Source organism: Anarrhichthys ocellatus, unplaced genomic scaffold, assembly GCF_004355925.1.
Source record: "Anarrhichthys ocellatus isolate YVR2014 unplaced genomic scaffold, GSC_Weel_1.0 scaffold39, whole genome shotgun sequence".
Lineage (NCBI taxonomy): Eukaryota > Metazoa > Chordata > Actinopteri > Perciformes > Anarhichadidae > Anarrhichthys > Anarrhichthys ocellatus.
In genome coordinates, this window is record NW_022280069.1 from 1,567,902 (window position 1) to 1,594,192 (window position 26,291).

Sequence of the window (26,291 nt, forward strand, 5' to 3'; positions counted from 1 at the left end):
TGACAGAGCGGCGCTGTAATCTCCCGGCCAGTGAGCGGCAGCACCTTTCATTTCCACAGGATTACACCGCGCTGCTGGTCCGCACACACGCACATACACACACACACACATGCACACGCACACACAGAGGGCAGAGCCACGCCGCCACACTGCATGCAAGAGATAACTCAGCAGTTTGGTTGTCCCCTGTTCCAACTCCTCCCATAAGCCACATCAAACCCAGGAGGGGGTTTGGAGGAGATGGGGGAGAAAGAGAGAGGGAGAGAGAAAGAGAGACATAAAGAGAGAGAGAGGAGAGCGGGGTAGAGGGGGCCATAAAGCCTGCGTGCCCACCTTGTTCCTTTGCCACGTTTATTGTTGCGTTTTTAATTTGCATGCAGAGGGATTTGGACGGCGCTCCAGTTGGGCTGTCTGTGGTTTCAGCTGATTCGGTAGTGCGGGCGAACACACACACACACACACACACACACACACACACACACACACGGCCCGCAAAGAAACGCACACAAACCACCACACACCATCTTGTCAAAGCCAGAGAAACTGTACCCCGGCCCAACGATGGAGTAATCCAACTCAAACACTCCCAAAACCAGCAGGATTAAACCCAAAGTAGCAGAGCCAATCAAACAAAGGCACGACGTGAACTCCATTTCAATGCCAGGAAGTCCATTTGATGAAATAAAGTACGGAGAGTTTATTAGTGTGAATGCTTCGTGTTTGTGCTCTACAGTTTGATTTTGAGCTGACATGCTGCTTTTTTTTTTGTAGAAGGAAGAAACGAACACACGAACATTTGCTTAACGTTTTTTCTTTTTTTTTTTTCGTGTGATGCACGTCAAAAAGCAGTTAGCGCTGCTCCCGGCCAGCACTGTGGACAGTGGACAGTCAGCATTTTCCATGGCAGTTTCAAGAGCTTTGTTTGTGTTTGTCTAATTGCATTGCTTCCACAGGCCAGGCAGAGGCAGCGGGGATAAAGAGAGGAGAGAGAGAGAGACGGGGAGAAATAGAAGGAGAGAGAGTGAGGGAGTGAGAGAAGTTAGCAATCTGACTCCCTCGTTGTCAGTAAACTTTAAAGGAAAAGAACCGGCGTATTGTGAACGGCATAAAACTTCAGTCTTCCACAATTTGAAGTAGCGTGAATAATATCTGATGAAAAGCTTTACCTACACATCAAAGCTCTCCCTAAAGAGCGAGTAAACCAACAAGGCTTTACGTCCAACATGGCCACACTGTTGCAAATCTGTCCCCCCCCCCCCCATTTATTATTTAATGTAATTTGTCGAGCCTCTCCACCGCGGCCGACGAGCACTAACCGCTCTTGATTGGATCATGGAACTTGCTGCCCCTGCCCGCTAAAGTGTTCCAACACGGTCCAGAAAGCAAAACAAAAAAATCTAGGGCTCTTCAATCCAGCGCACTCTGCGTTTTGTTGAAGATCATTAAGGGCACTCTATAAATAAATAGAACAGGTAGCTCAGAAGAGGCCCAGTTGTTGGCCAACAGAGAACACACTCGCTGGGTTTCGACTGCTGCTCGGTGAACTTTATCGTGTCGCAGCTTCACCGCCGAGGCAGCGACGGGAAACTGACTGGTGATGCTTGTAAGAATCACTCAATATTAACAGATTCTGGGGGTAAGAGACTCTCGAACACAGTTTAGACGAGTGCTAAATTGTCAATCCCAAAGAATTTAGATTCTTTAATAAGAAAATAAAGACGACTGTCTCATGCTACTCAAGTGTGAGGATTTACTGAACATCTTTAGAACGTCACAGTGTTGGTCAGAGAAAACAAGGAGTGTGAAAACGTCACAATTTTACACTAAATCATAATCAACCAATCAGTCAAGAAAAATATTAGCAGGTTACTTGATAATGAATATAACTGCAGCTCCTATTCAGACCATTAATGGTAGAAATCTCATGTGCGACACATTTAAACACAAGAAACTACTTCAGTTTGGCCTCGTGAAGTGAACCAGTGCAACAAACCCAGATCGCCTTCGTAAATCACAGTAAGTAGTGAACGGGGGAAGCCGGTTTGTTTTGATGCTAAATACATCTCTCAGCCGAACCCACAGATGCTGCAAACAGGTTCATCGGAGCAATAAGCACTGACAGGCGAAGGATTATCTTGCTATGTTGGCACACACCTGCGACAATATTGCACAATAATCCGCTGCCTCTAGGTCATCGTTGCTTAATTATTAATTAGTTTCAAACAACGGGACTGGCAATGGAGAACCACTGGCCCTTTTTCTTGTTTTACAGCGGACACGGATCTGACCGGAGGCTAATGGGGCTCTGGGGTCACGAGGTGCCAAATTAAAAAGGGTAATAAACTCTTCAGCGGGCCATTGTGTGGTCCTGGTATAAATAGCAACCGGGTGTGCTGATAAAAAAAAATATTTCCCTCCCAAACACAATAGTTGAATTCATGCGCGAGATTCACCCGGCTATGCAATGCGGTACACGGTGTATGTGAGTGCTGCAGTCACAAGCTGCCAATAAGCGCATAGGCCTGCTCTGTCAGAGAACAGCATGGTATTCACCGCCCAACCCGTCCAACCAGCGAACGACTGCTGCAAACACAGCCAGCATGGGAGCTCAGGGATGAGCGACTGGCAGACAGACAGACAGACAGACAGACAGACAGACAGACAGACAGACAGAGTGGTCTGTCACACGGCCTGGCCAACACCTTCCCTCTAATCTCATTTGCTTGTTATCAGTCCCATCAGGCTGACCTCGGCCACCGCAAAAATAAATAAATAAAATAAGCCAACAGATGTCCATCAATTTGCCATTTGAGTTTATTTTTCCCCTCGTTCCTCAGATTACTGCGTGACCAGAAATCATGCTTCAGTTTGCTGCCACGGTTTCAACCCCAGAAGCAGACTATGCGCGAGTGTATCGAGTCCCGTTTGGATTTGGATCATTTGGATAAAAAAATTAAATAAATTAAAATCAGATCAGACGACGCATCAAAAAAAAAAATCAAGAAAAAAAAGAATTCCCAGATGAAGAAATGATTGGTGCCATTGTTGGCGGGTTGGAGGACAGGACTGTTTCGGAGGCAGCAGACAAACCTCTTCTGTGTCTGAACAAGGGAGGGAGCTAAAAGTAGGGGGAAGACAATGCGTTATTGTTTCTCCTCCTCCTTGAACCTGGCAGAGGCCCAGCACTGGCAGACAACACTATGCAGATAAATGTAGCCGATAACACGTTTCTCCTCCCTGAGCAAGCCCAACTGGCGGCTGCACGTGGCGCCTTCACCCCGCAAGGTAACGTGTGCCGTGTTGTAAAAAAAACCATTAGGCCACGGTGGACGCCCATCTGCTGACGACGAGTGTTGAAACCTTCCTGATGCTCGGACATATGCGGATCTCCCGCAACAATAAGCAATAATTGACAGTGAATTCAGGGCCAGACTTTTTTTTTGGGGGGTGGAATAAGTCTTTATCTGCAAACAGCAAAGCTCTGAGTGACTTCACAAATAATCTGTGGCATACTGTGAGGGAGACGGGGCAACGTTAACGGGGTCAGTGTTATGTGAACAGCACCACCTAACAATATAGGGAGAACACATTGCATGCTGCTTTTAACCCAACATCCTATTTATTAGACTGTTAGCGTCTTTATTCAATTTCTTTCTTGAACGTCCACACAGCCATCAGCATCTGCAGTTACTTTATACAGTGAATGTAACAGGGATAACAGGAGCATTGGAGTAAACTAACAATAACCTACAGAGATGATTTAGGTGCCATGTGTCTCATTAGATAACGGGTCAGATGAAAAAAGGCCCAAAGAAAAAGTCTGTTTAGTCCTTTTAATGGGGGGGGGGGGCACGGATGGTCTAGGTCTGCTCTAAAAATGCGCAACATTCTTAACATACAAATCTGTCTCGCTAAAGGAAAGATGACTGAGCCGTGCATTCATTACAAACCCAAAGTAATCGCGTTGGCTTTCATTCATTCCCTTGCAGAGAGGAGGAGGTTTGCTACAAAACACTAATTCATCCAGCGTTACTGAGACATTTTTTCAACAGGCTCCATGTTCATAAAGCCGTCTCCACGTGGAGACGTACAGTACTGTTTTTGAGGAGGACCATCTCTACGGAGAACCTGTGATAGCTCAATGCATCACTTCTGAGACCCACCGCCCATTAGGGACGGCCAAGAGTATTACCATTTACTCAACATATCGAGTAATCTCTCTGCTTCTAAAAATGTTTACATAGATATATCCATATAAATGTATATCCATAAAGCAGAAGGAAACATCAGACATAGATAACTCATTAGTTAGCAGCGTTGAAATGAGACGTTTAGCCAGCTCATCAAGGATAGCTTGAGTGGACATTTGCTCTTATTAAGGCGTCCGCGAGCTGATGCCGTTTGTTGAGCCGGAGTACAAGCTACCACCACGGCGAACAACAACCACGAGAGTGAAGAAGACGTAACTTTGTGAGTGAACCGCGGTAAAAAACGATCTGCAAAGAGCCGCCCCAAGGTAGCTATTACTACAGCTCTCACCACAGAGTCATTTACTGTCACTTGCCATTTCATTCAGAACTGGGAGTCCTACGGACACGTAGTTCTGATGACCGGCACACTGCACCTTCTACAATAATGTAATCCGAACAGAAGGTGTGAAGATGTTAAATAATGAAAACAGTTATAACAGAAAAAAGGTTTGGACTGAATTTAGGGCTGTTTACCATATGACGATCAAAGAGTTGAATTTATTGTTTCATTCACCGATGCATTATTTTTTGATAACTTCGCCATCAAACTTAGCCACAAAAGATGGCTAAACCGGACATCTTTTTGAAATGACAGATATGCCCTCTGGATGGTTGATGCTTTTTCTTTTTATCCGAAAGAAAGCTTTGGAAGATTAAAAAAACCGAGTCATCTTAAATCATTTGGAACCTGCCTTTTAAAAAAGAAGAAATACTCTTTTATTATTAAATCATGTTGACATGACTCTGATGTCTTGTCAGAGTGGATGCTTTCCAGATTCTGGGTGCCAGATTGTGTCACCATCCTCTTTTGTGAGGATGTCAGTGGCTGAGCTTTAGGAGAGAAATTTGCCAGTCTGATTCATACATGCCAAACAATTAATCTCTATTCGAGCCGCGACACGGAGAAGTCTTCGCCAAACTGTGAGCGTTTTCTGAAGAGGGGGTCGCGACCTCACCAGATACAATAAGCGAGTCGACAACAATAACAGACTGACAGCTAACACGACACACATTGTGGAGGCAAGGCATGAGTGTGCAGGAAATGGCCCTCTCTGTGTCAGCACTCGCTCCCAGAAACAATACCGACCAGCTCTTGTGTGGCAGTTTACGTCACGGCTGCCGAACCAATAAAGTGTGCAGGGAATTTTCGAGCAACCAAATAGAGGCAGATGGAGCATAAAGAATAACCAAAGGCAAATGACCAGTCCATCTAAAATGGAGCACATTAAACATCTGTGTGGTTGCAGCGTTTTCCTTTTTTCCCCCTCCTTTCTTCTCTCTAGCTGTACGTTTTGTTCTTTTTCAGCGAAGTTCTTCACACACAAATGCACAGAACACGGTGACAATAGTGGGAGTGTAATCTACTCGTGTTGGATTCTCAGCAGGATAAGTGCCTTGCTCAAGAACACCAGTAGAAAGAGCAGAGAACACGTTTCATTTAAATCTGATCAAGAAATTAGATGCCAGGAATGTTTTTAATGCTCAGTATTTAACAATCTAAACATTTGCAGGAAACAAATCTAAATCCTCAGAGAAATCACTTTAGATATCAGTGGGTATCACATATTAGTGGAATCGTGTTCTCTTTGCCCACTGAAGATTTTTTATGAGTACAAAATGGCGGAAAATGGAGCCGCTGATGATGCTGCAGTCCATGTGCCTCTTCGTAGCAAATATTAGTATTGTTGGAATTGCACCGTAATCTAGTTTAGTCTGGTGGTGGGCTGATATTTGGGTGGCAGCACTGTCTGCACAGCAACACTGAATGTTCAAATACTGTTCTCCCACCACAAATTTACCTCTTTTTTATTTATATATTTTATAATCGTCTCTGTTCAATACAGCTGAGGCAGATGGAGGATGAACGCACAGAAGACAACAAACACACTGAAGATGAGCTCGAGATAAACAACGGCAGCAACATTACAAACAGAAAGCACCTACATGCAGTCTGACTCCACCAATTATAAGGGCTTGATTGAGATTTAATTCAAAGCTTGGGTTTAATTGCTAATATCAAAGCATAATTAAGCTGATAAATCATGACTGATCTTATTGAATTAGGGATTGAAATAGCAGAGATCCTGCAAATTGTCTATGTCAGCTAAATAAGTGTTCTTAATTGGCCTACAAGTTTGCTTCAGATACTAATGAAAGCGAACAAATTTCCAGCCCCCCCCCCTAAAAATAAGTGTTGAAATAGAAGTCTTCATGTGCAGTTGTTTATTCAGTGCTTGTGGCCGTGTGTCTCGCTCAACTCGGAAATTCATCTTGAACTTCAAATAGAGTATTTGTACAAGTGGCAACAAAGTAAACACCAAATCTGAAATGTCTCTCTGTACATGGCTGAAGAGGCAACTTATGTACGTCTTCCTTCATGCTCGATTCACGCAACATGTTTTAAAAATAGTGACCAAAGAATATGATGAGGACAGAGTGATGAGGATGGTAAAGGTCTCCGCTCAGAGAGAGAGAGAGAGAGAGAGAGAGAGAGAGAGAGAGAGAGAGAGCGAGAGAGAGAGAGGAGATTGTGAAAGACTTATGCTAGCAAAACCAAGTGCACACAAGCGCCAGCATGAGCACTTGGATAGGTCCTAATATCTCCCAATGCAATTCCCCTAGACTCAATCTCACACACACTCCTGTATGCACACACACTCACACAGACACTCTCTCTCTCTCTCAGGCTGCATCTGCCGGAGCCAGTGGCTGTAGTTAAATTGAAATATTTCCCGGCGTGTGTCAGAAGCATGCAGAATGATAATTATGACAGATCTGATTAGGCGGGCCGAGGTGGGCGGCTCCGGGCTGCAGGTGCGACCTTGTGCATTCCTGAGTGTGTAAATAAAATTAATTACAAGCGTAGGGGGCGCGCGGCGCGTGACACCGGCGCGCACAGGGGGGACTCCCACGGGGGGCAGCCTAATGGAATATTTTCCCCGAGTCTAATAATACAGTTGGTATTGACTTGAGGTAATTAGGGGGATCATTAAAGCGCTTTTCCCGGCGTATTTGCCTGCCTGATCAGATTAGCGAGAATGGGCCTCAGAACAAGCCCTGTGTGGTCTGTCAGGAGGAGTGGAGACAGTGGGAGAGGGTTAGCTACAGAACATTTGCAGGAAAGAAAGCGCTAGCACAATACTGCGCCTGTCACTGGGACTAGGGGAGCACTTGCTAACAAGCAGGCCAAAGGGTAAGGGCTCGTAAGGTTAGGCATGTGGCCAATAGGTTGAGCCCCGGTTAGGCCTTGAGAGCTACGCATAGCACGGGCTAGTGAACTATTAGCAAAGTGCTAACTCAGTTAACTTGCTAACACCTGCTCCCCGGTAGAAAACATTTGTGTTGTAATAAATCCATTAGAGGTGACGAAGAGACAATTTGAAGTGCTGACAGTCGGGGTAGATTCCTAGTTTGGACCCCGAAGAGGAGGAGGAGGAGGAGGGAGTGGGTTGCGCAATTGGAGACAGATGGGGTGAGAGGTGGCATGTAAGGCATAAGTGAGAGAGATGGCAGGAGAGACGCAAAGTGCTCTGGGCATGCTCAGTGAGACCCCGGGGCTCCCGCTAAGAGGAGGAGGGTTCGATGAAACAAGCAGCGGAGAGAAAACAGGCTGGTGGGAATTCCACTGTCCATTAAACAATAAGGGAAAGGCTCATTTCAGAGGGAGGGGGAGACTTACCGTTTGCAAGATAATTCATTCGCTAAATTAATTATTCAGACAGCAGGTCTCCAGTTCAAGAAATTGTGTCTTTAATAATAGAGAGGATCTGGCCTCGCCTGTTTCCCATGGCAACCTAATAATCAAGCAGGCACAGGAGATAAATAAATAAATCAATTAATAAACAGGCACGGCCCTTTTGGGTCCCTTGGGGTTGCGATATGCTCGCTCTGATCTGCCTAATTTGAGGGAGAGAGAGAGGTGTGGAGAGCTGTTAATCTACAAAGAAAAAAGAAATAAAAAAAAAAGACACCTTGATGCCATCGCACAGAAAGTACAACTTATGAAGAGTGGGGCCAAACTGCACCGGGCCATTCCAATACAAAGCAGCTCCAGATATTAAAAGGTATCCGACGACGTCTTCACTGTATCATTTTTTTTGCTGTACTATGATGTCATCTAATGCCATTTGTAAACGACTCTCCGTGCAAAAACATGACTTCTAACACGTCAACCCCAAGTGGCTTCTCAGTAACAGACAAACCTCTGAGCGGCCACCATCCAGAAACAGACACCCAAAAGGTCAGCCATCTGCCCCTCTTGTTCAGCAGCCATTGGATGGAGCAGAATGATAGAAGTGGTGTGCGTGTGTGTGTGTGTGTGTCGTTGGTCTGGTCTGGTTGGGTGGGTCATGTGCTAAATATCTGAGATTAAAAGCTAAGAAAAGCGTTCAAGCCCCCATAAAACATGTACGACCAGTAATGGGATTCAACCCCAAACAGGAAATTAGTCATTTTCCAAACATGAAGGAAGCAGCTCCCGTTATTCTGTCAACCCTCCCTTCCTTCTCATATCAGTGTCCCCACCCACCCCCCACCTCTCCAGACCAACAAGGCCCCCCCCCCCCTCCATCCTCCACTCCGGGGACTGCCATGCCAGGCGGGTGCAGGGTGACAGATGGCATACACCAACCTCCCCCCACTACTGCGCCAGCCCCCCCCGCCCGGCCCCCCCGGTGGCGCAGCGGCGGACCAGATCAGTGCCATTCTGTCTCATTAGAGCCTGGCTAATTAGCGTAGCCTCTTCCAGGGGAGAATGGGCGATGTGAGAGTGAGAGAGAGAGAGAGAGAGAGCGAGAGAGAGAGAGAGGGCGGTGTTGGTGGCGGTGCGCTCTGCACTCTTCTGGTCATTGAGGAGTCGGGGGGCTTTGAGCCCCGTGGCGCGCGGGGGCTCCCGGGGTGCTTGTTTTGTAACAGCAGGGACTCTGATTTTTCGCCCGTCTCGCAATTCCTCCCAGGAAGTGTCGAGGATGTTTGGACATAAAAGTCGTGTCAAAGCGACGCCCCCCCCCCTGCTCAGCTCACCTCCAATCGCTCATCTGAGCATGAGCCGCCCTCTCTGCCAGGCTAGCCGACACAGCGAGCCTCCCCTGAAAACAAAGCATAGTAGCCTGCTAGATAGCCACTCTGGCCCTACTGCGGCAGTGAATAATGTGGACATCAACTCCATCCAGATCGTAGCTCTCACCTCCGCGGGGCTAAAAGGAAATGGGCCTGTTTGGCGAATAGACCTCCTTCTGGCAGTGTCCTCGCTGGATTTGAACCAGTAACACACAGTTGTTTTCTCCAAGTCTGACATCTCCCGAAGCTAAATGGAAACGGAGCATTCTTGGAGCGTTCGATCAGTTTGAGGCCTTGAGGAATGGATCATGAATAATGATTCAGATTTTATTTCATCAAAGACTGGGTGTAATATCTGTCCTAATAAATCAGAATTGCTGCATGGATTACTTAAAAAATATGTATGCCCAGACTTGAAGTGAAATGGCGACCATCAATCTGATGAAGTAATATGGAATGGGTTAGATTCACTGCTCTATAGTTACTACTTTGAATATGTGGCAGTAAAAGAGTGATTGAAATGCAACATTGAATATGTGAGGGGGGGCAGAGGCCTGCAGTGGTTACGAGCCCTAAGAGAGGACGGGATGGCTGCGTTCCAGGAACCCCCTCAAACACACACATTCAAATGTGCCTTCACATAAACCCGTATCTATACGCAATACACAGAAATACACACAAGCATGAATACACTCAGTGGAGCACGCACCAATCAGTGAACTTCTTGTTATAGCTTTTCTACCCAGGGGGCCACTGCTGCCTTTGACCTCCTTCAACTCTACATCTCTTATTTCTCTGCTCTCAAGATCTCCGTTTGCTCTTCTTCTTCTTCTTCTCTTCTCCGCTGCATCATCCGTCTTTCTGTGAACAAGGCCAATATGCTGCACACATACACCCTCATGCTGTACATACGGGGGTGGGGGGGGGGGGACTGGTACCAATGGATCCTGGTCACCAGATCCTGTGCTTGCGTAAGCATGCTGGGAAATCCTGAGCTGAAGAGGCTGAACTGCACGCCGAGCTGACGGGACGGTGCCAGTGCCTCAGTGGCGAGGCCTCTTCCCTTCCCCCCAGCGATTATTTCCCTGGACCCCATGTGGGCATCCTGCCAGTCCGGCCCATCCTCCACACTCGTCACCAGCCACATCCACACTGCACTCCAAACCTCAGTATACCAGCAGTCTCTGCTGGCACGGCACTCAAACCCAAAGCTCGGATAGTGTTGTTTTCTTCCTGCGCGGCTGCAAAACCTCTCTGGACTTAAGCTGTCGTTTACAACGTGTCATTTAAAAAACACATTTTGCCATTGTTCCTGGACGACTGATTCACACCACAGGAAGCTCACGAGCAATTAACACCCAGTATCGTAGCTCTGATCACATGACTTAATCATCTCTTTAGTTCCAGCAGTGGCACCGGTGCTTTTAGTCTGTTTTTAACAAGTGAAATCTAATGTTAGACCTTAAACACCTTAAAACAACACCACTTTATGAACAGTAGTCATAGCTGCAACTAACTCTTATTTTCATTTTCGATTGATCCACCCATTATTTTCTCGAATAATTGGCTGGCTGATAAAATGCCCAAACCCAAACATATCTAACTTTCAATGATATAAAAGAGCAACTGAGAAACAATGATAAAAGCTACAAATACCAACATTTAAGAAGCTGGAACCAGCAAACAAACCAGAACTTTTGCTTGACAAGTGACTCAAATTATGATCAGCGAAATAGTTCCTGGTTCATTTTCTGTCGATCAACCGGTCGATTAATTCACTAGTAATTGTTGCAGCTCCACTGCGATCAACATATTATAACAATGGCTCGTATGAGGGGAAGGGACAAAAGATACGTCGAAGAAGAAGACATTTGCGCCCATATAGATGGTCTGACGCCAATTCTGGAAAGTAAAATCACGACAGAATTATCTGCCCACAGCTAAACATAAACATAAAACTACAATCTTGAAGCATTTGGGATTTTAGAAGATTTTCTAGGAAGCTGCGAGTGAAAACTGGTGCTGGTCACTGATTTTTCAGGGTTTAGGGGTCCTGATGGGGAGGAGCAGGCCCGGCCTGGCCTGGCGCTGCCGGTAGATGTGGCGATGCCGGCTGGGTAGTAAGGGGGGAGACCAGCTGCCCGGGGAGCGCCCATTACGAGATGGAGCCAGAGATAAGTGCTCTCCCAGGCCCCCTTTCACAGGCATAATTAGCACACTTCTTATCTGCTGCTCAATTCACATTCACACCCGCCTGCCATGAATGGAACGTGAAAGAGAGGCAGAAATCGGGAGGAGGGGGAGGCGACGAGAGAGGTAGAGGGGGCAAGACAGAAAGATGGGAGTGAGGTGGAGAAGGCACGGTGGAAACCTGTTCCCAGACAAACCTTCATTTGAGAAGAGGGAGACGTGTGCGAGTCAATGCCTCCTCCCTCTCCCCCCTTTTCTCTTTCTCCAATCCTTCCAAGGAGTCTTTGAACTCCTTAACAAAAACAGTGGTTTGTGCATCAAACTGCAATTTGGTAAAACAAAGCTATCTGAGGGTATAATCATCCTAATCAGCAAGAAAAAAATAAAGCCTTTGCAGATATTTCTAGATTATTCCGCCCTTGGTGATCTATTCCCCCCCCCCCCACCCTCATCGTCTTCATCAAGCACAATTGTGGAAATCTTCCCGACTCCTCTGTCAGACACGTGAAAACCTTTAATAATAACTCCTTAGTGCTACATTTTAAAATCGCTTTTAATACTCAGTTAAATTGGTGGTGTGTGTGTGTTTTTCCCCTCCCTGTTTCCAACACACACAGGCTTGCATTGTGTGAGCGCTTTGCTCTCTGGGAGAAGATAACAGGGGCCCCATCGTCTTACTGAACGGAGCTCATATAAACAGGTTTGTTTGGTGTTGAAACACTGTCGACTGCTAAACTCCAAACCCACAATAGAGAGGACATGTGTCATTATGTCGGTGAATCACAGCAGCGATGCACTGGGGCAAGTCTCTCTCCGGGTTGGATGGATTTCTACTTCTTTGCCTCGAACTGTACGAATATTATGATGTTATATGCATCTAGTATCAATTTCAACGCTGAAAGTTCTTTATTCTTTTCAATTTTTGCAAGACATCCATCAGCCTCTGTGTGTGTGTGTGTGTGTGTGAGTGTGTGTGTGTGTGGACATTCTATGCAATTTATGTATGCAGGTTGAGAATTTCATTTTTTGGCTTTATGACGCATCAATACTGCTGTAAGAGCCACTTTACAAAGTAAGATGAAAGAAGTTATGATTAACAGCATTCACACATTATTCCTCAAAAGGCAGGTATGTGGGTGAGTGGGCTGGATTTTGGATATTGAACAAAGACCATGTTTCATTGATGAAAGAAGAAATACCGCTCTTCGTATTTTGTGAGTGTAGCTTGAGCAAGTTTTCTGGAGGAAGACAATGACAGAGAACACCAAAGCAAGCGTCTTCCCTCCCTTAGGGTGTTGTAGTGTCCGTACCTGGCTCTTGGAGGCGGCCACCTTGGCGAACAGGGCCTGGGAGACTTTGGCCCTCTTCATCTCCTGCTGGATCTCGTCGTAGATGGTGGAGTTGATGTTGAGGATGCAGCTCTCGGTTTTGCCGTTCCACTCGCTGGGCAGAGGCGACGGTTTCACCTGGTGAAAAGAGTGGAGAGAGAGAGAAGAATTACAGAAAATCCTACACGTTTCATTGCTAATACTTTGTCAGATATTGGATTCTTCTTTGTATTTGACAGATTTTAGTTGTGTGAATGGAATGGATCACTGTACTCTACCTGAAGATGTTTTCTTTTAATATTATCAGAGTCATGTGAACAGTTAGGATGCTAAATACGGTGCATCTGTAACTGAGATTTGTCTATATTTTTCCACAGGTTTTGATACCAAATTAGGATAAAAAACCCCAAAGAAATCTGTTTTTGACCTAATTATCAACATTAAATGTAATTAAAATCTTAGTAATAGTGTAAAATAGGGTGGTATTAGACATTCCTTACAAACAAAAACTGATAAAAATGCAAATATTAGCCTTTCAAGATAATAACAATTGCATGTTGGGAGATAATAAGTCTCAAGTGTGTGTATTGTCTATCACAATGTGTGCATTCAGATTGGTGGAGGTGGAGAGGTGAGGTGGGTGGTGTTATCTGCTCACAGGGGAAAGGCCCACGGGGATTCTGGGATTCCAGTCCTCGGGCCTCACGCTGTTACAGTCTTCCCTCCGGGGCTGCTGTGTCGGGAACACAACACAACCGATATTTGCTCAGGCTCACACGGGGAAAAAAAGAAAGGTAATCTGGCTAAATACAAGCAGACACACACACACACACACACACACACGCTCATGCATGCACCCATCTCTCTCACACACACACACACACACACACACACACACACACACAGGAGTGTAGATTACACCCACGCTCGGCTCCAGCCTTCCTTTGCTCAAAAACACTTAGATATGTTGTGAGGAATGTTATTATTCTCATGTCAAGCTGGTGATTAAAAAGTAAATGCAAGTCAAGTGAAATCAAATCATCTTCATTCAGCGGCTTGTTGCATCTTGACAAAAATCCTTTGACAAGTTAACAAGTATCCTAATAAAAGCATTACCCACCAACCATTAGTATGTGAATCATTCCATACGAGCCCTTTTGAAAGGAGACGGCGGCAGGGTTGGGTACGAGTACGAGCGCATAGCATTCAAATAAATCATAATAACACCAACAGCTACTAACTCACGACACACAGTCTGTGATCAAAAAAAGTTATATATTCAAGTATTTGTCTAGACGCCTAATACGGGCTCCTTTAAGTGTCAAAGACAATCACATAATCCTAAAATTTGTGGTGGAACTGGAATGCCGGAGCGTTTCTGGGCCTTTCATCTCGTCTTCTTTACGACGTGGCTCGACGCGGGCTCGTCAGTCTGAGCGGTGGGTTACCATGTCAAGCTAATTGTTAAGGCCGGGACATGCGCTAACTGGCTTTAGGGGAGTTGTGCCGACCCATCAGCACACGTGACAGAAACATACCTCTGCATCTGTTTTTATGAGGCCAATAAAATCCCTCCTCTGTCTCGGGCTCAATTGCCACCCTGGCTGATTTATGTGCTTAAATTCACACCGCATTGCTCCATAGGAGAGGCTGGCAGATGGCCAGGTGTACGAGTTGTGCGAGCGCGTGTGTTTGTGAGAATTGCCTTGTGTAGGAACGGGCCTGCATGATAAATGTTGATGGGTTTAAGTCATACAGGTGAAGTATATTAGGGCCCTCAAGATATTCTATTGATGTGCCAACAGGAGTATAAAAAAACCCCACAAACTTGAGTTTTGAGTCTTGTTTAAAATAGTTTGTACGCCGTGTAGTAGTCTCTGTGTTTGTTGTCTGCAGGTCTCTTTCTGTGTTGCTATGGATGTCTACAGCTCTGTAAGCTGGTCCCAGATATGCTACAAGGCTCCTTTTCTGTGGTAATTCACCTGATGTGATTAATGAAAATCTAAAAGCTCATAGAGTCCAAATGCCCATTTCTGAATCTGAGATGTTATTAAAGACATTAAAGCTACAGTCGGAAACTTAAATCAAAATAATTTTTCGGCATATTTGCTGAAACTATAACCTAACAGCAGCTCATGAGACAGATAATCTGTGGAAAAATCTGGTTCCTCTGATTAGTTCTTCCAATGGCATTTGTAAGATTCTGCTGCGCCCGAAGGAAGACAACCAATCAGAGCCGAGGAGTCTGTAACGCAGCTGTCAATCACAAGCGCACACTCCTCTCAAACTGATCAAATAAGAATCAGGATTATGTGACTACATTGCCTATTTCTCACCTCAAAGCTTTCCAGGGGCATATTTGAGTTACTGTTACAGTAACTAGTAACTGGGTGATAGTCTGATTGGAGTTTGAGCTTCGAGAGCTCTGATTGGCAGCTGCCATTAGGAGCTCTAAAATGAGTCAACCGTCAGGATATAATGTCAGTTACAGCAAATATGATGAGAAGTTATTCTTAACAAAGTTACCGTCTGTAGCTCTGACGGTGGGTTATTACGCCAAACAGAACATTCTTGTCTAAAGGCCCACTCACTCTGAATGTCTGTCCTGCACTGACACAGCCTCTGATTGTAAAGATGAGCTGTGAACTGCGAAGAAGCCCCGTTTAAGTTCAGCACCGCTGCTTCAGAATGCCACTCTTTCTTTGCAGTTTTGCAAAAGACAGCGACTGGCATCATGCTGAGCAGTTTCACGGGGGAGGTTTCCATTTCGGAGATGTGTGGGCCTGTGCTTCTGTCTTTCTTCCCTCCTCGGCAAAAAATAAAAAGCCAAGTCTTCACCGGGTACAGAACAGAGACGGCCTTTGTCGGCCCCTGTCACTTTCAGACGCAGCTGAGCGCACTTCAAATAGGCTTAAGTGGTAGAAAGTTGCCACATACCTTTCAAATGAGGGACACGGATTTACGGCGAGGGTAGAAAGTTGTGCTCCGGTACGCGGTGATTTTAAAACGGCGGACTGACTAAACGACGTTTGATCTTTCCCGGAGCCTGTCGCCACTGAGCAAGCTCTATTTTCACAAAGGGAGGGCAGCTAATGCCGCCTAATGCACGGTAAAAGGTCAGAATTAGCACAAAAAATGATCCATCATTTGTGCACCGGTCTCACCTGTGTGGTGAGGGGCGGGGACGATGTGGGACTCATTTACATGCGGGGAGAATGTAAAGTATGTTCTCTGGTGCGCACGTTGACGGAACGAATGGGCTGATATTTACGACACGTCTTCTCCAGACAGGTAGCAGCCTGATGCAATGGAGGGGAATGTGAGGCGTGGCAGAAAACAATGTGCCGGGGTGGTGCTTGTGTCCATGCTTGCTGTAAACAGAGCGTACATACGTTTTACACTCTAATAGAATGAGTCACCTATTGCTTAACCTATCGTAGCGACTCTGAAACCTGGCAGGTTTGTTACGTGTGTCTGGGTTAAGTCCAGGACACCAAGACAGGAAATATCCAGCTCCTTAAAAACACCCCTGCATACTTGTCCTCTAAGCTTGACCACATGTAAACACACTCACACACTGCTAACAATGTCATGAAACTGTTCACAGGACTAGATCTAGTCACACATACGTTTATTTTAAATATATATTGAACAAACGCAGTCTTTGCTCCATCGCCAACGTAGAGATTTGCATTTTATTTTTCAGCCTCCTGACTTGGCGCAGAAAGTCTTGGTCTCTTTGAATCAGAGAGCCAGCAACAACATTTTTTGCATTCTGCAAGTTAGCGAGCTGGCAAACCCGAATGGTATGCGACGCGCCAGTTTGGTAACAAGTTTGTACTTTCGAGTATTCTTTGTTCCCCAGACTTGGACTTGGCTTCCCTCCGTGGCTACGGAAAGTCCCACCACAGCTGATGTACTTCCTTCAGATACATAACGACACACCTGGGCTACACGGAGACAACTGTGATCGGTCGTCTTTGTGATCTGCCCATGTTTCCACCAGTGGTTGCGTTTGTTGATATTAAGAGAACAAATGCTAAAGCGTTTCCTTTTCAGTAACGTCACACAAATTTGTATTTAAAAAAAATGTTCTAGTTCTTCTCTCCATGATTGTTCTCTTTTAGAAAGATTACTTCAAGTGCATAATAGATGCATAACACTCAAATCAGTCAATCAAATCCTATAAGATCCAGATATTAAGTATAAATCTGCCTTCACCCCGTGACTTAAAATTAAAATACTACTGTGAACAAACATCTTTTTACGTTACGGTTTCAGCCGATTCCTAATTAGTTCTGCCTCAAAGAAATGAAACTCCAGTCTCCTAATTATGTCCTTCTGAGTGATAATAAACGCAGGGGTACCACAGAGAAACATGCAGAGGGAAGAATGAAACCTCTGTTACCTGTACAGGTCGGATGGGCGGCGTGCTGATGAGCGGGGGGGCGCCCATCGCCGAGGCCGCCGTCAGGCTGCGCTCCCTCTCGTCCTGGTAGATGCGGTCGCGCTCAACCTCCGGCAGCTGCAGGAAGTTCTGCATGGCGCGCAGGTTGACCAGCAGCGACTGGGAAGCTGTTTTGGGGTCCTCCTCCTTGCGGAGAATCTCGGACAGCAAGCCCTGCGTGGTGGTGGGGAGGGAGGGAGGAGAGAGGAGAGAGGAGGAGGGGAGCCGAAGAGAGAGTGACAGGAGAAGAAAGATAGCAGCTTCCAGAGAGGAAAACAGTAGGATGGAGGGGGTGAAGCAAGGAGAATAATCACATCAGAGGATTCTTAAAAGAGAGCCGTGAGTGTAGATGGAGACTTAAATGACAATGGAGATGACACTCCGATACCCACTTTAACTGTAAACTAAGACTAAGACTTCTTTAGTCTCCTGATTTCAGCACTTCCCTCATACCTTCTCTACGGTTTCTCTCTGCCTTCCATTATTGTTGTAGTAAACTTCCCGCATATCCTCGTGACTCTCTACAGCTTTTGTCTAGAAGCAGAAAAATACGTAATTCTGTTCTGTTGGTTCGTAGCACTTCATCGATCGTTCATTCTTGGATGACAGAACTACCATTGTAACTTTTCTTTGTGGCCTTTAGCCCTTTGCTGCCTGTGATTTTGCAGATCTTGGACACATTCTCGGAGCCGCGTGCTGCTTCAGATAAGAGCCGCAGCTACTCGCCTGAAATGTGAAAGTCTTGTGCGGCGGGCAATCAGCGTATCCTTTTTAAGCGTTTACTTTTCAATAGCGCTCAATTCCATCATTACGAGACGCCGATGACTCCATTATCAGAGACGTGTGATTGGGCCTTTTCATCAGCTCTTGGCCACACACTGAGCAAACCATCGCTCCGCTTCTCTCTCCATCAATAGGTGTGATTTGGTAATAAAACAAGGTGATGGGGAAAACATGCTCACGCTTTTATTTCTATTTTTTTTAAGAGCTTGCGAATTCTTTTGGGGAACGAGCAGAGCTGCGAACATGTGCTTGGTGTCGTTATTCTGACTATTAAAATGTGTCACGTTTAGGTCTGTGGTATCCAGACAGGTATGAACAGATACTCACACGGAATCTGACTAAGAGTGACGTTTTTTATGGCGATGGCGACTTTATTTACACAAGATATGTTGGATCCGTGTGTGTGTGTCTGCAATCTTCAGCGTCTGCATGCTTATTATTCTTCGCCATCGACCCTTCTCCGTCTCTCTTTTTGGTCAATTAGTTTCCTTAATTTGTTAAAATAAAAACTCTCAGTTCCTCCACTTCCGTCTCCTCTGATCCACTTCCTGCATGACAGCAGCTCCCTTCATGTCACCACTCAACCCCCCCCCCCCACCTCCTTTTATTAACGCAGACTCGTGGAAAAAAACACAAGCCTAATAAACAAGCCTCCAAAGGCAAACTCTCCAATGGCACATTGGGCTAATTCCTCATATCAGCCACAGATAAGACTCTGTTTGTGTGGGAGCTCGCATCAAAACTGTCTGACACACACACACACACACACACACACACACACACACACACACACAGATATTTGTTTTTGGGGTTGCTGTACGTTCTAATTCTGATAGATTCTTATCAGTTTATGTTCCTTTATTTTTCATACACAGCGACTTCAAAGCAAATGGAGTTGTGATGTTCACCTCCCTCCACCCCCAATCTAGTGCAGACGGTACGTCTTAAGACATAATCGCTGCCTTCTGTGTGTGTGTGTGTGTGTGTGTGTGTGTAAGGCCTCTGACTATGAAGTGAAACCACATATTTTGGCAGGGAGAGAACGCACGCCATGACCGTGCCTGGGTCTTTCGCATCATGGCAAGCTGCCAGCTGTCAGTAAAGGTGCTGGATTACTGGGCTGAGAATTATGAATGAGATTATAACCGTGGACATTAAAAGATTCAAACACCAGGGCTTTCTTAGTAGAAAAAATACTAATAATAAATGAAGTAGTTTTGTAACTTCCTTGTTGTGACGTATTTCCTCATCAAACAGGTTGTTGGTGTTGGACAGTGAGGGACGCACTTCAAGTGTTTGATTTCAAAAGTTGACACCCTGTCATTTTAGTGTTTTTAAAGGTACTGACGTACTCCAAACTGACAGACTGGGGCATGAAATTAAATAAAAATCAATTAAAAAGAAGATTATAGAAAAAACAAATCTTCAATCAACCTTAAATGTGCATTTATCAACGTTGATCATGTTTCACATGGCACCTTTAGCCAATTTGATATAAATTTGACAGATATTAAAGTCCATGACAAACATCCGTTCCACTGACCAAATTATTACAATTATTATTATAATAGCAGAAAAAGAAACGAGGCTTCGGACTGAATTAGCAACTTTTACTACTGCCAACAACTTTAGTGCTGACAATGCTTGGACGTTGTTTAAGAGTTAAAGAGGTCACTGTGAACTGTATCGCGCTCCTCACCTGGGTTCTGTTGAAGGCCACACGGGCGAAGACGGCCTGTGAGATGCCGGCCCGCTTCAGCTCGTCCCTCACCCACTGGTAAATCTCGACGGACACCTCGGTGTTTGAGGACACCTGTGGCTCCATGGGCTTGTTGTGAGAGTTGCGGTTGACCGGCGGGTGGTTGAGGTACTGCTGCGACAGGGACTGCTGCGCCAGTAGCCGGTTCACCGCGTACTGCTGGTTGAGGATCTGCGCCATCACGAGCTGCTGGTTGACCAGCTGGGGGCTGATGGGCGTGGACACCAGGCCCGGGTGGTGCATGCCGGGCATCTGGGGCTGTCGGCCGCCAGTCTGACCGCCGTGTTGCGGTGGGGCGTGAGGCAGCGGGGGCACCGGCGAGGAGGGAGTCTGCTCGGCCGTGCTGCCGGGGATGGGCTGCTGCTGCTGGGAGAAGCCCAGGTGGTTGTGGTTGTGGCTGTGATTAGAGCCGGGTGGAGAGAGGTCGGACAGGCCGTCCATCTCTGCAGGAGGAGAAGAACGAGCGAAGAGAGGGCGACAGTGGAGGGCAGAGACAGGGATAGGGGGAAAGAAAAGGATCAGTTTCAAAGTCTTCCTCAAACACCATAAAAGACAAAACATCACTGGAGAAAGTGCCGGTGGCTACAAAAAGGTTAAACCTTAATCTCAGAAAGCATCGGCTTAATGTCACCAAAGCCATGATCTCTAATCAGAGAACCAGATCTGCTCTGCATCAGATGAAACTGTTACCTCAAGTCAATCTTAGCCTGTCAGCAAACATTTACTTTCATAACAAACGGAAAGGAAAACATTTTGGCAGTCAGCACATATTCATGAATAGAAACCCAAACTACTAACATAAATATACAGAGGTTTGGTGTGTTATTCCTAACCAGAGCTCTTCTCAGGCCTCTTCCTCCCCGAACGGTTGTGACACAGCTGATCAAAAGATCGCAGATAAAAGAGCCTCGTTGTGTTTTGACCTCGTCTTCCACAAGCCATGCCTTCGAAATTAAGTTCAGATCATATGTGGTCTCATCATGTGAAGAAAATAAATAGTCTTGGAGAGACAGTGGAGTGTGTGTAAGTGTAGATACAGGATGCAGTGAGTAAGGAAGCACATGGGAGGATACAGCGTACAGTACAGTGTCTGAGTGAACTGAAAAGGACAGGACTTGAACTGTCTGTAAGACAAAACGAAGAAAAGAAATCTCTGTGCCGTCATTTAATGGCCTTTTGGAGATTTTTGTGGCATCTCTTGCTTTGGGTATCTTTAAGTCCATAATGGCTGCCAGGGAATGTTTTAAGACAGGTTTAAATGATGTGCTTAGAGGATGAAAACAATGATTTAACATTCAAAGTACTACCCACAGCGAAGTGAACGGCTGAAATGTTTTCAGGTTTCCGCCTCTCTTTAAGGAATTTCGCATATGCTGAGGCTTTCTGCGTGCGCGCTGCGCTGACTGGCTGAGTGAGTGAGGGGGCAGCGTTTAAGAATTCATACGGATGGCAACATTAACACCTCAGAAGTGTGCTGTGGCCTTCACATCCCACAGCAAAGCTTCGCATGAGATTGTGAAAAGCGTAAATTGCTGTTGTGGGGAAGAGGAGGCGGGGGGGGGGGTCTTCAACAAGCTGAATTTTTCAGCAGATGAAAGATTAAGTGCATGGATGTTTTCCAAAAATACCCACAATAATTGTGCGTTTTGAGCTGCCTGTTTCTTAACTGTCAGCAAGCACAAAACACCCGGCCAAGACGGGTCTATTGAGCGTTTGTCGAAAACAAATGATGTTGGTGGGGGAAAAAAAACAAACAAACAAAAAAAAAAATCTTGGTAATAATCACATCTCTTCCCATAATCCCTGGCATTCCCTGGCTCTGATGGTATGGCGTTTCTATTCACTCATATGCGAATGTGTGTGTGTGTGTGTGTGTCTGTGCGCATATGCTTGCTCGCACGGACTGCTGGGGGGCATGCTCACAAACACACAAGCACACAGGCACACGGAGAGGCATTTCCATGCAAATTGAAAAGAGAAGGGGGTGACAGAAGAGCATGGCAGGCCCTGGGAGAAAAAGGCTGCCACAGAAGCGGGAGTCCTCGTGTGGAATCCTGCCACAAAAGAGCCCCGGATTAAACACACAATGGGAATGGGATGTGGGCTGAAGGGAGGGGGGTGGGGGGTGAGAGAGCGAGAGAGAGAGAGAGAGAGGGAGGGAGAGAGAGAGGGAGACATACAGAGTGACCCAACTCTCTTTCTCTCTCTCTCTCTGTCTCTTGCGTTGGCTTCTCTGCACCGGCGTTGCCGCCTCAAGAGAAGCGACACCGCATTCGCCGGCGGCCCGGCTAACACCACTTCAGCTGGCAGAGCAGCAGGGTGGCGTGCCAGTACCTGCGACCAGGTACTTATTCCCCTCGACTTTGGGCGCAAAAAACGCTCGCTTACAAAAAAAAAACCCGCAGCACGGTGAAGTAAATGCAGAGTCACATTTGACACCACTTGCCAAGGCACAAAGGGATGACCGTGCCACTCTCTCTCTCTCAGCCCCTCAAACTTGGCATTTCACCAGCTCTTTCTCTTCCTGCCATTCGTGGCCGTGCACAGCAGACAGCAGCCCGTCATGAATATTGAGGTCGGGGGGGAGGGGGGGCACCTGAGGCTCGTGTGCCAAGGTTTTTGTGTGAGTTTGTGTGAATACATCTTGAGATGTTAGCGCTGCTTCCGTGTTGCGTATACGTCGGTGGATTTGTTCTCATCAGGACTCGATGTCCCCGGAGGGAGCGACACGAAAAAAAACCAGTTTCTGCTTCTTTAAAGCCAAAAGGAATGAGCACTTAAATGCGTTCTAGATGAAAAGAGACATTATGTGACGGGTGTGACCATGATGTTGGTTGAAAAAGTGAAGGTAGGATTGTTTCCAAAATTTCCAAACTGAGTGTGAGCAAACAATGCAAATAAGTGATTTTTCATTTCGATGCGACTTTTAAGTGCTATTTGGTTTTTCGGATTTAGACTTTAATTGAGATTGAGTTTAGGCAAGAAGACAAGTAAGTCAGTCAGATTAGGTATTAAGGAAGGAATGTAGCTCCTCACAAGTTTGTTAAATTACTGTGTGTGTGTGTGTGTGTGTTTTGTCTGAAATCTATCAAAATGCGTTCACACTATGGCGACAGGAACCACTACCGTGTGGCGGCTGGGGTTTTGGTAACTCTCCAAGGAATTAATTCATGTCAGTGTAAGGCCCTTCAAAGTGAAATAACCAAGAGTGTGTGTGTGTGTGTGTCCATGTTGCAACATACCTAGTGCATTGGCACGCGGGCTCTCACGGAGGACACACGTCCCCAGGTAGCCCTCCAGCTGGGACGGTTGGCGCATGCCTGCACAGCCGGATGGTAGGGCACACGCACACGCGCACACGCACACGCACACACACACACACACACACACACACACACACACACACACACACACACAGAGTTGTGAGGATAGAAACACAGGGTAAAAGCTTCCTACTGTACATCTCTCCCACTCCAGCTCAGCAGAAATATGACATTTAAAACACCAGCGTCACAGAGGCCGAACCAGCAGCTGAGACGGCCCCATTTTTTTTTCATGAGTTTAAAACCACATCGAGAACAATCGTGACAGGAACGTGTAGGAGTATGCGAGAAAGTACAGCAGGTCTGGAGTAAATAATGTTTCTCGGCATATGCTGCCACTTTAACAGAAGCAAAAAAAAAAAAACATCAGATAAGATATGATCACAACACGCTATTTGCATGGAGGCTGTGAAAACATTTTGATACAATATCTCATCTGTCATCCTGGCGAGCAGTGTTGCACTGGCAAAGAAAAAAAAGAAGATTGTTCAACAGATTGTTAAAGCTAATATCACAACATTACGCTCCCTTGTGAGCCTCGCAAACCGAGCGGTGTTCTGCTTAATCAAAAGACATAAAAATAAAGCGGCATTCTATCTGTAGCTGGGGTGCTACTAGTATCACATAACCTCATTTCCTGGCGGGTCAAAGGGGATTTTTTTTTTGCGATAATGTAAAGCATGCGTCGTCGGAGGGTTGATAAGAAAATCTAATTGAATTTCAGACTAGGCAGTGGCCGGCTGAAGTCATCGCTGCCTTTTGTAAAAGGAATAGTGAGGCAAACAAAAAATGAAACAGTCAGAGGCCTCAATTTGGCTCTCGCGTTGCTGTTAGTTAAAGCAATAAATGGATAAATCAGAGATAACGCTGCGTTCGGCTGCAAAAACTGTGGCGTAATCTTGAGTTATTAGATAACAAGATAAAAATGTATTTCTGCTTCATGCAACAGCAGGAAGACAAAGAGACGGTTGGTTAGGGAGCATATTGTAATGACGACTGGTGTGTGATTGTGTGTGTGTGTGTGTGTGTGTGTGCAAAGAGACAAAAGTGTGAGCGCCATACTTTGCGCCCCTCCGTTTTGCTTACCCATCATATCTTTTGTCTTCTTGAAATGTTTATACCAGCGCCCAAATTCCTGACACTTCGCCGCCGACACATTTGCATAGTAAGTGCTGTTCACAATGGAGGAAATCATACTCTGAAAGAGAGAGATTGATTGAGAGGGAGAGAGAACGAGAGAGAGAGAGACTTTAGATTCTCATTGTGGAAAATGCAGACATAATATTAAAGCTTGTGAAACATGCAGTAACACTGTAGCTTGTCAAAACAAATAAAAGATAGGGACACGGTAAAAAACCCAGCACTAAAAAAAACAGAAAAAAAGCAACTGAAAAGTAGCAGACATGCAGTCATTTTTGGATCTCATCCTCTAAAAGGTGAAACAAATTAAATCAAGCAAGGTTTTATCTGTTCTTCTTTATCAAATGCCGTTGAGTTTGTCGGAACATTTCTTTTGGTTATGTCAGAGCGGCTAAATTATGAGGTCAACTGAGTTCCGAGTCTGTTGACATCAAGAGCAGACGGCGGGAAATATATTTACCTTCAAAAGGAGAGAAGAGAGCGGCTTATTGAATATCAGCATCTGGGGAGTCGGGCGATGTAAACAGATAAACCTCTTTCATTTTCCAGCTCTTTATTTACACAATCTGTTAAAGACAACGACTACAAGCGGATCGAGGGCCGCGCCGCGCGTTCTCAGTGGATTCTCTGCCCTCTCTATGTTTCCTTCCACCGCCTCGGAAAAACAACAACAAAGAGGCGATATTTTCCTTTCCCTTCCACTTTCATTAAAATGAATGTTTTAACACCTTGCCGGCCTCCGGGCGAATAGCGAGGTTGGTGCGGGAGAAAATGTTTTTTGATTGTTATAAATATTCAAAAGAACTAAACCATCTGTTTTCAAATTACAGGTATGCCATCTTTATCATTTTCTATAATATATGCGCTTGGAGGATGGCGGAGGGGAACCTTCTGGCGGAGCAGCGTGGAGGTACGAGCACAATGAACGGGATGATTCTGGTTCTGCAGCCTTCCTGCACAAAAGGAGGGTGAAGGATGGCAGCTGTGCCCTGAGAGAGGTCGACCGAACTCTGAACTCCCGACCTCTGTTAAAGCTGCGTTACGCCAGGAAACTACAGAGAAATCCACTGCAGTTCTGTTCTTGGCCGATTTGGGTTTTTGGATTTTTTTAAAAGTCAGACCCACCCGCTTTGGATTTTTGCCGTTTCTGATTTTCTTTCTAAGAACTATGATTAACGGCAAGTCTCCACACTAACTTTTTTCACCACCATCCCAAAAAATAATCAAATGATTAGGAAATAAAAGATTGTAATTTTATGCTCGGATTAAAAATATAACATATAATATAACTTATAAACTATAATACGCTGCTTAGAGCTAACGTCATTTCCTCTCTAACTCTATATTGCTGTGAAAACCTCTCCTTCAATTAACCGTATATATTCAAGGTTTTTGCCAAAAACACAATTTGATAAGATCTTCTTACATCTCGATAGCGCTAAAATTTAAATTTATCTCATTTTCACTGAATAGAGCTTTAACTCATAATAATACAACCCAATGCAACCTCCGGTAACGTTAGCTGTTAGCTCCGTGCTATTGGGCTGAAGAGCCTCATGCACGGCAATGAATTACAATAAGATAAGTGTCTGATTAAGTTTTTGAGGTTGTTCGTGTCTTCTACACTCGCGCTGAAGAACTTCCACGGCGTCAAAATGCTATTGGCAAAAAGAAAAATCCTAAATATGAGGCTGATCGGCCGCTCAGCTGAAATCCGAGATGAAAGCTCTCCTTGAGTTAACGTACGTCCGACCAGAACACACCACAAAACATTAAAATGTGTCACAAGATGCTTTCAGAAGGACCGTGATGGACATGCTTCCTTTGTCAAACTGTAGCAGGAAGAGGAATCTGCTTGAGGTTGAGCTAAAGCGAAAGCTAATCAGCTTCAAGGGCCGTTTTAACCAGCTTCATGTGATACCTCGCCCTACAAACAGCTACAGGACGGACGTCCGTGGCCAATAACACGACACAGGAGTTTACACAAGCAAGAGCTCTCAAAGACATCGACTG

The 26,291-nt window shown here is 45.6% G+C and overlaps 1 protein-coding gene across 7 annotated transcripts in view; it reads right to left on the reverse strand.

Annotated features, from left to right (window-relative positions):
* satb1b (SATB homeobox 1b) overlaps positions 1-26,291 on the reverse strand; it is a 58,890-nt gene that overhangs the window by 6,258 nt on the left and 26,341 nt on the right. For 5 of the 7 annotated variants that reach the window (XM_031867303.1, XM_031867308.1, XM_031867306.1 and 2 more), the window contains 6 exons: positions 24,225-24,336; positions 23,058-23,135; positions 19,756-20,258; positions 17,235-17,447; positions 13,485-13,559; positions 12,809-12,964 (listed from right to left, as the gene is read on the reverse strand). In XM_031867303.1, coding sequence (XP_031723163.1) covers positions 12,809-12,964; positions 13,485-13,559; positions 17,235-17,447; positions 19,756-20,258; positions 23,058-23,135; positions 24,225-24,336 — 1,137 coding nt within the window. The remainder of the gene's footprint in view (positions 1-12,808; positions 12,965-13,484; positions 13,560-17,234; positions 17,448-19,755; positions 20,259-23,057; positions 23,136-24,224; positions 24,337-26,291) is intronic. The other 2 variants (XM_031867309.1, XM_031867304.1) reach the window with 1 other exon arrangement.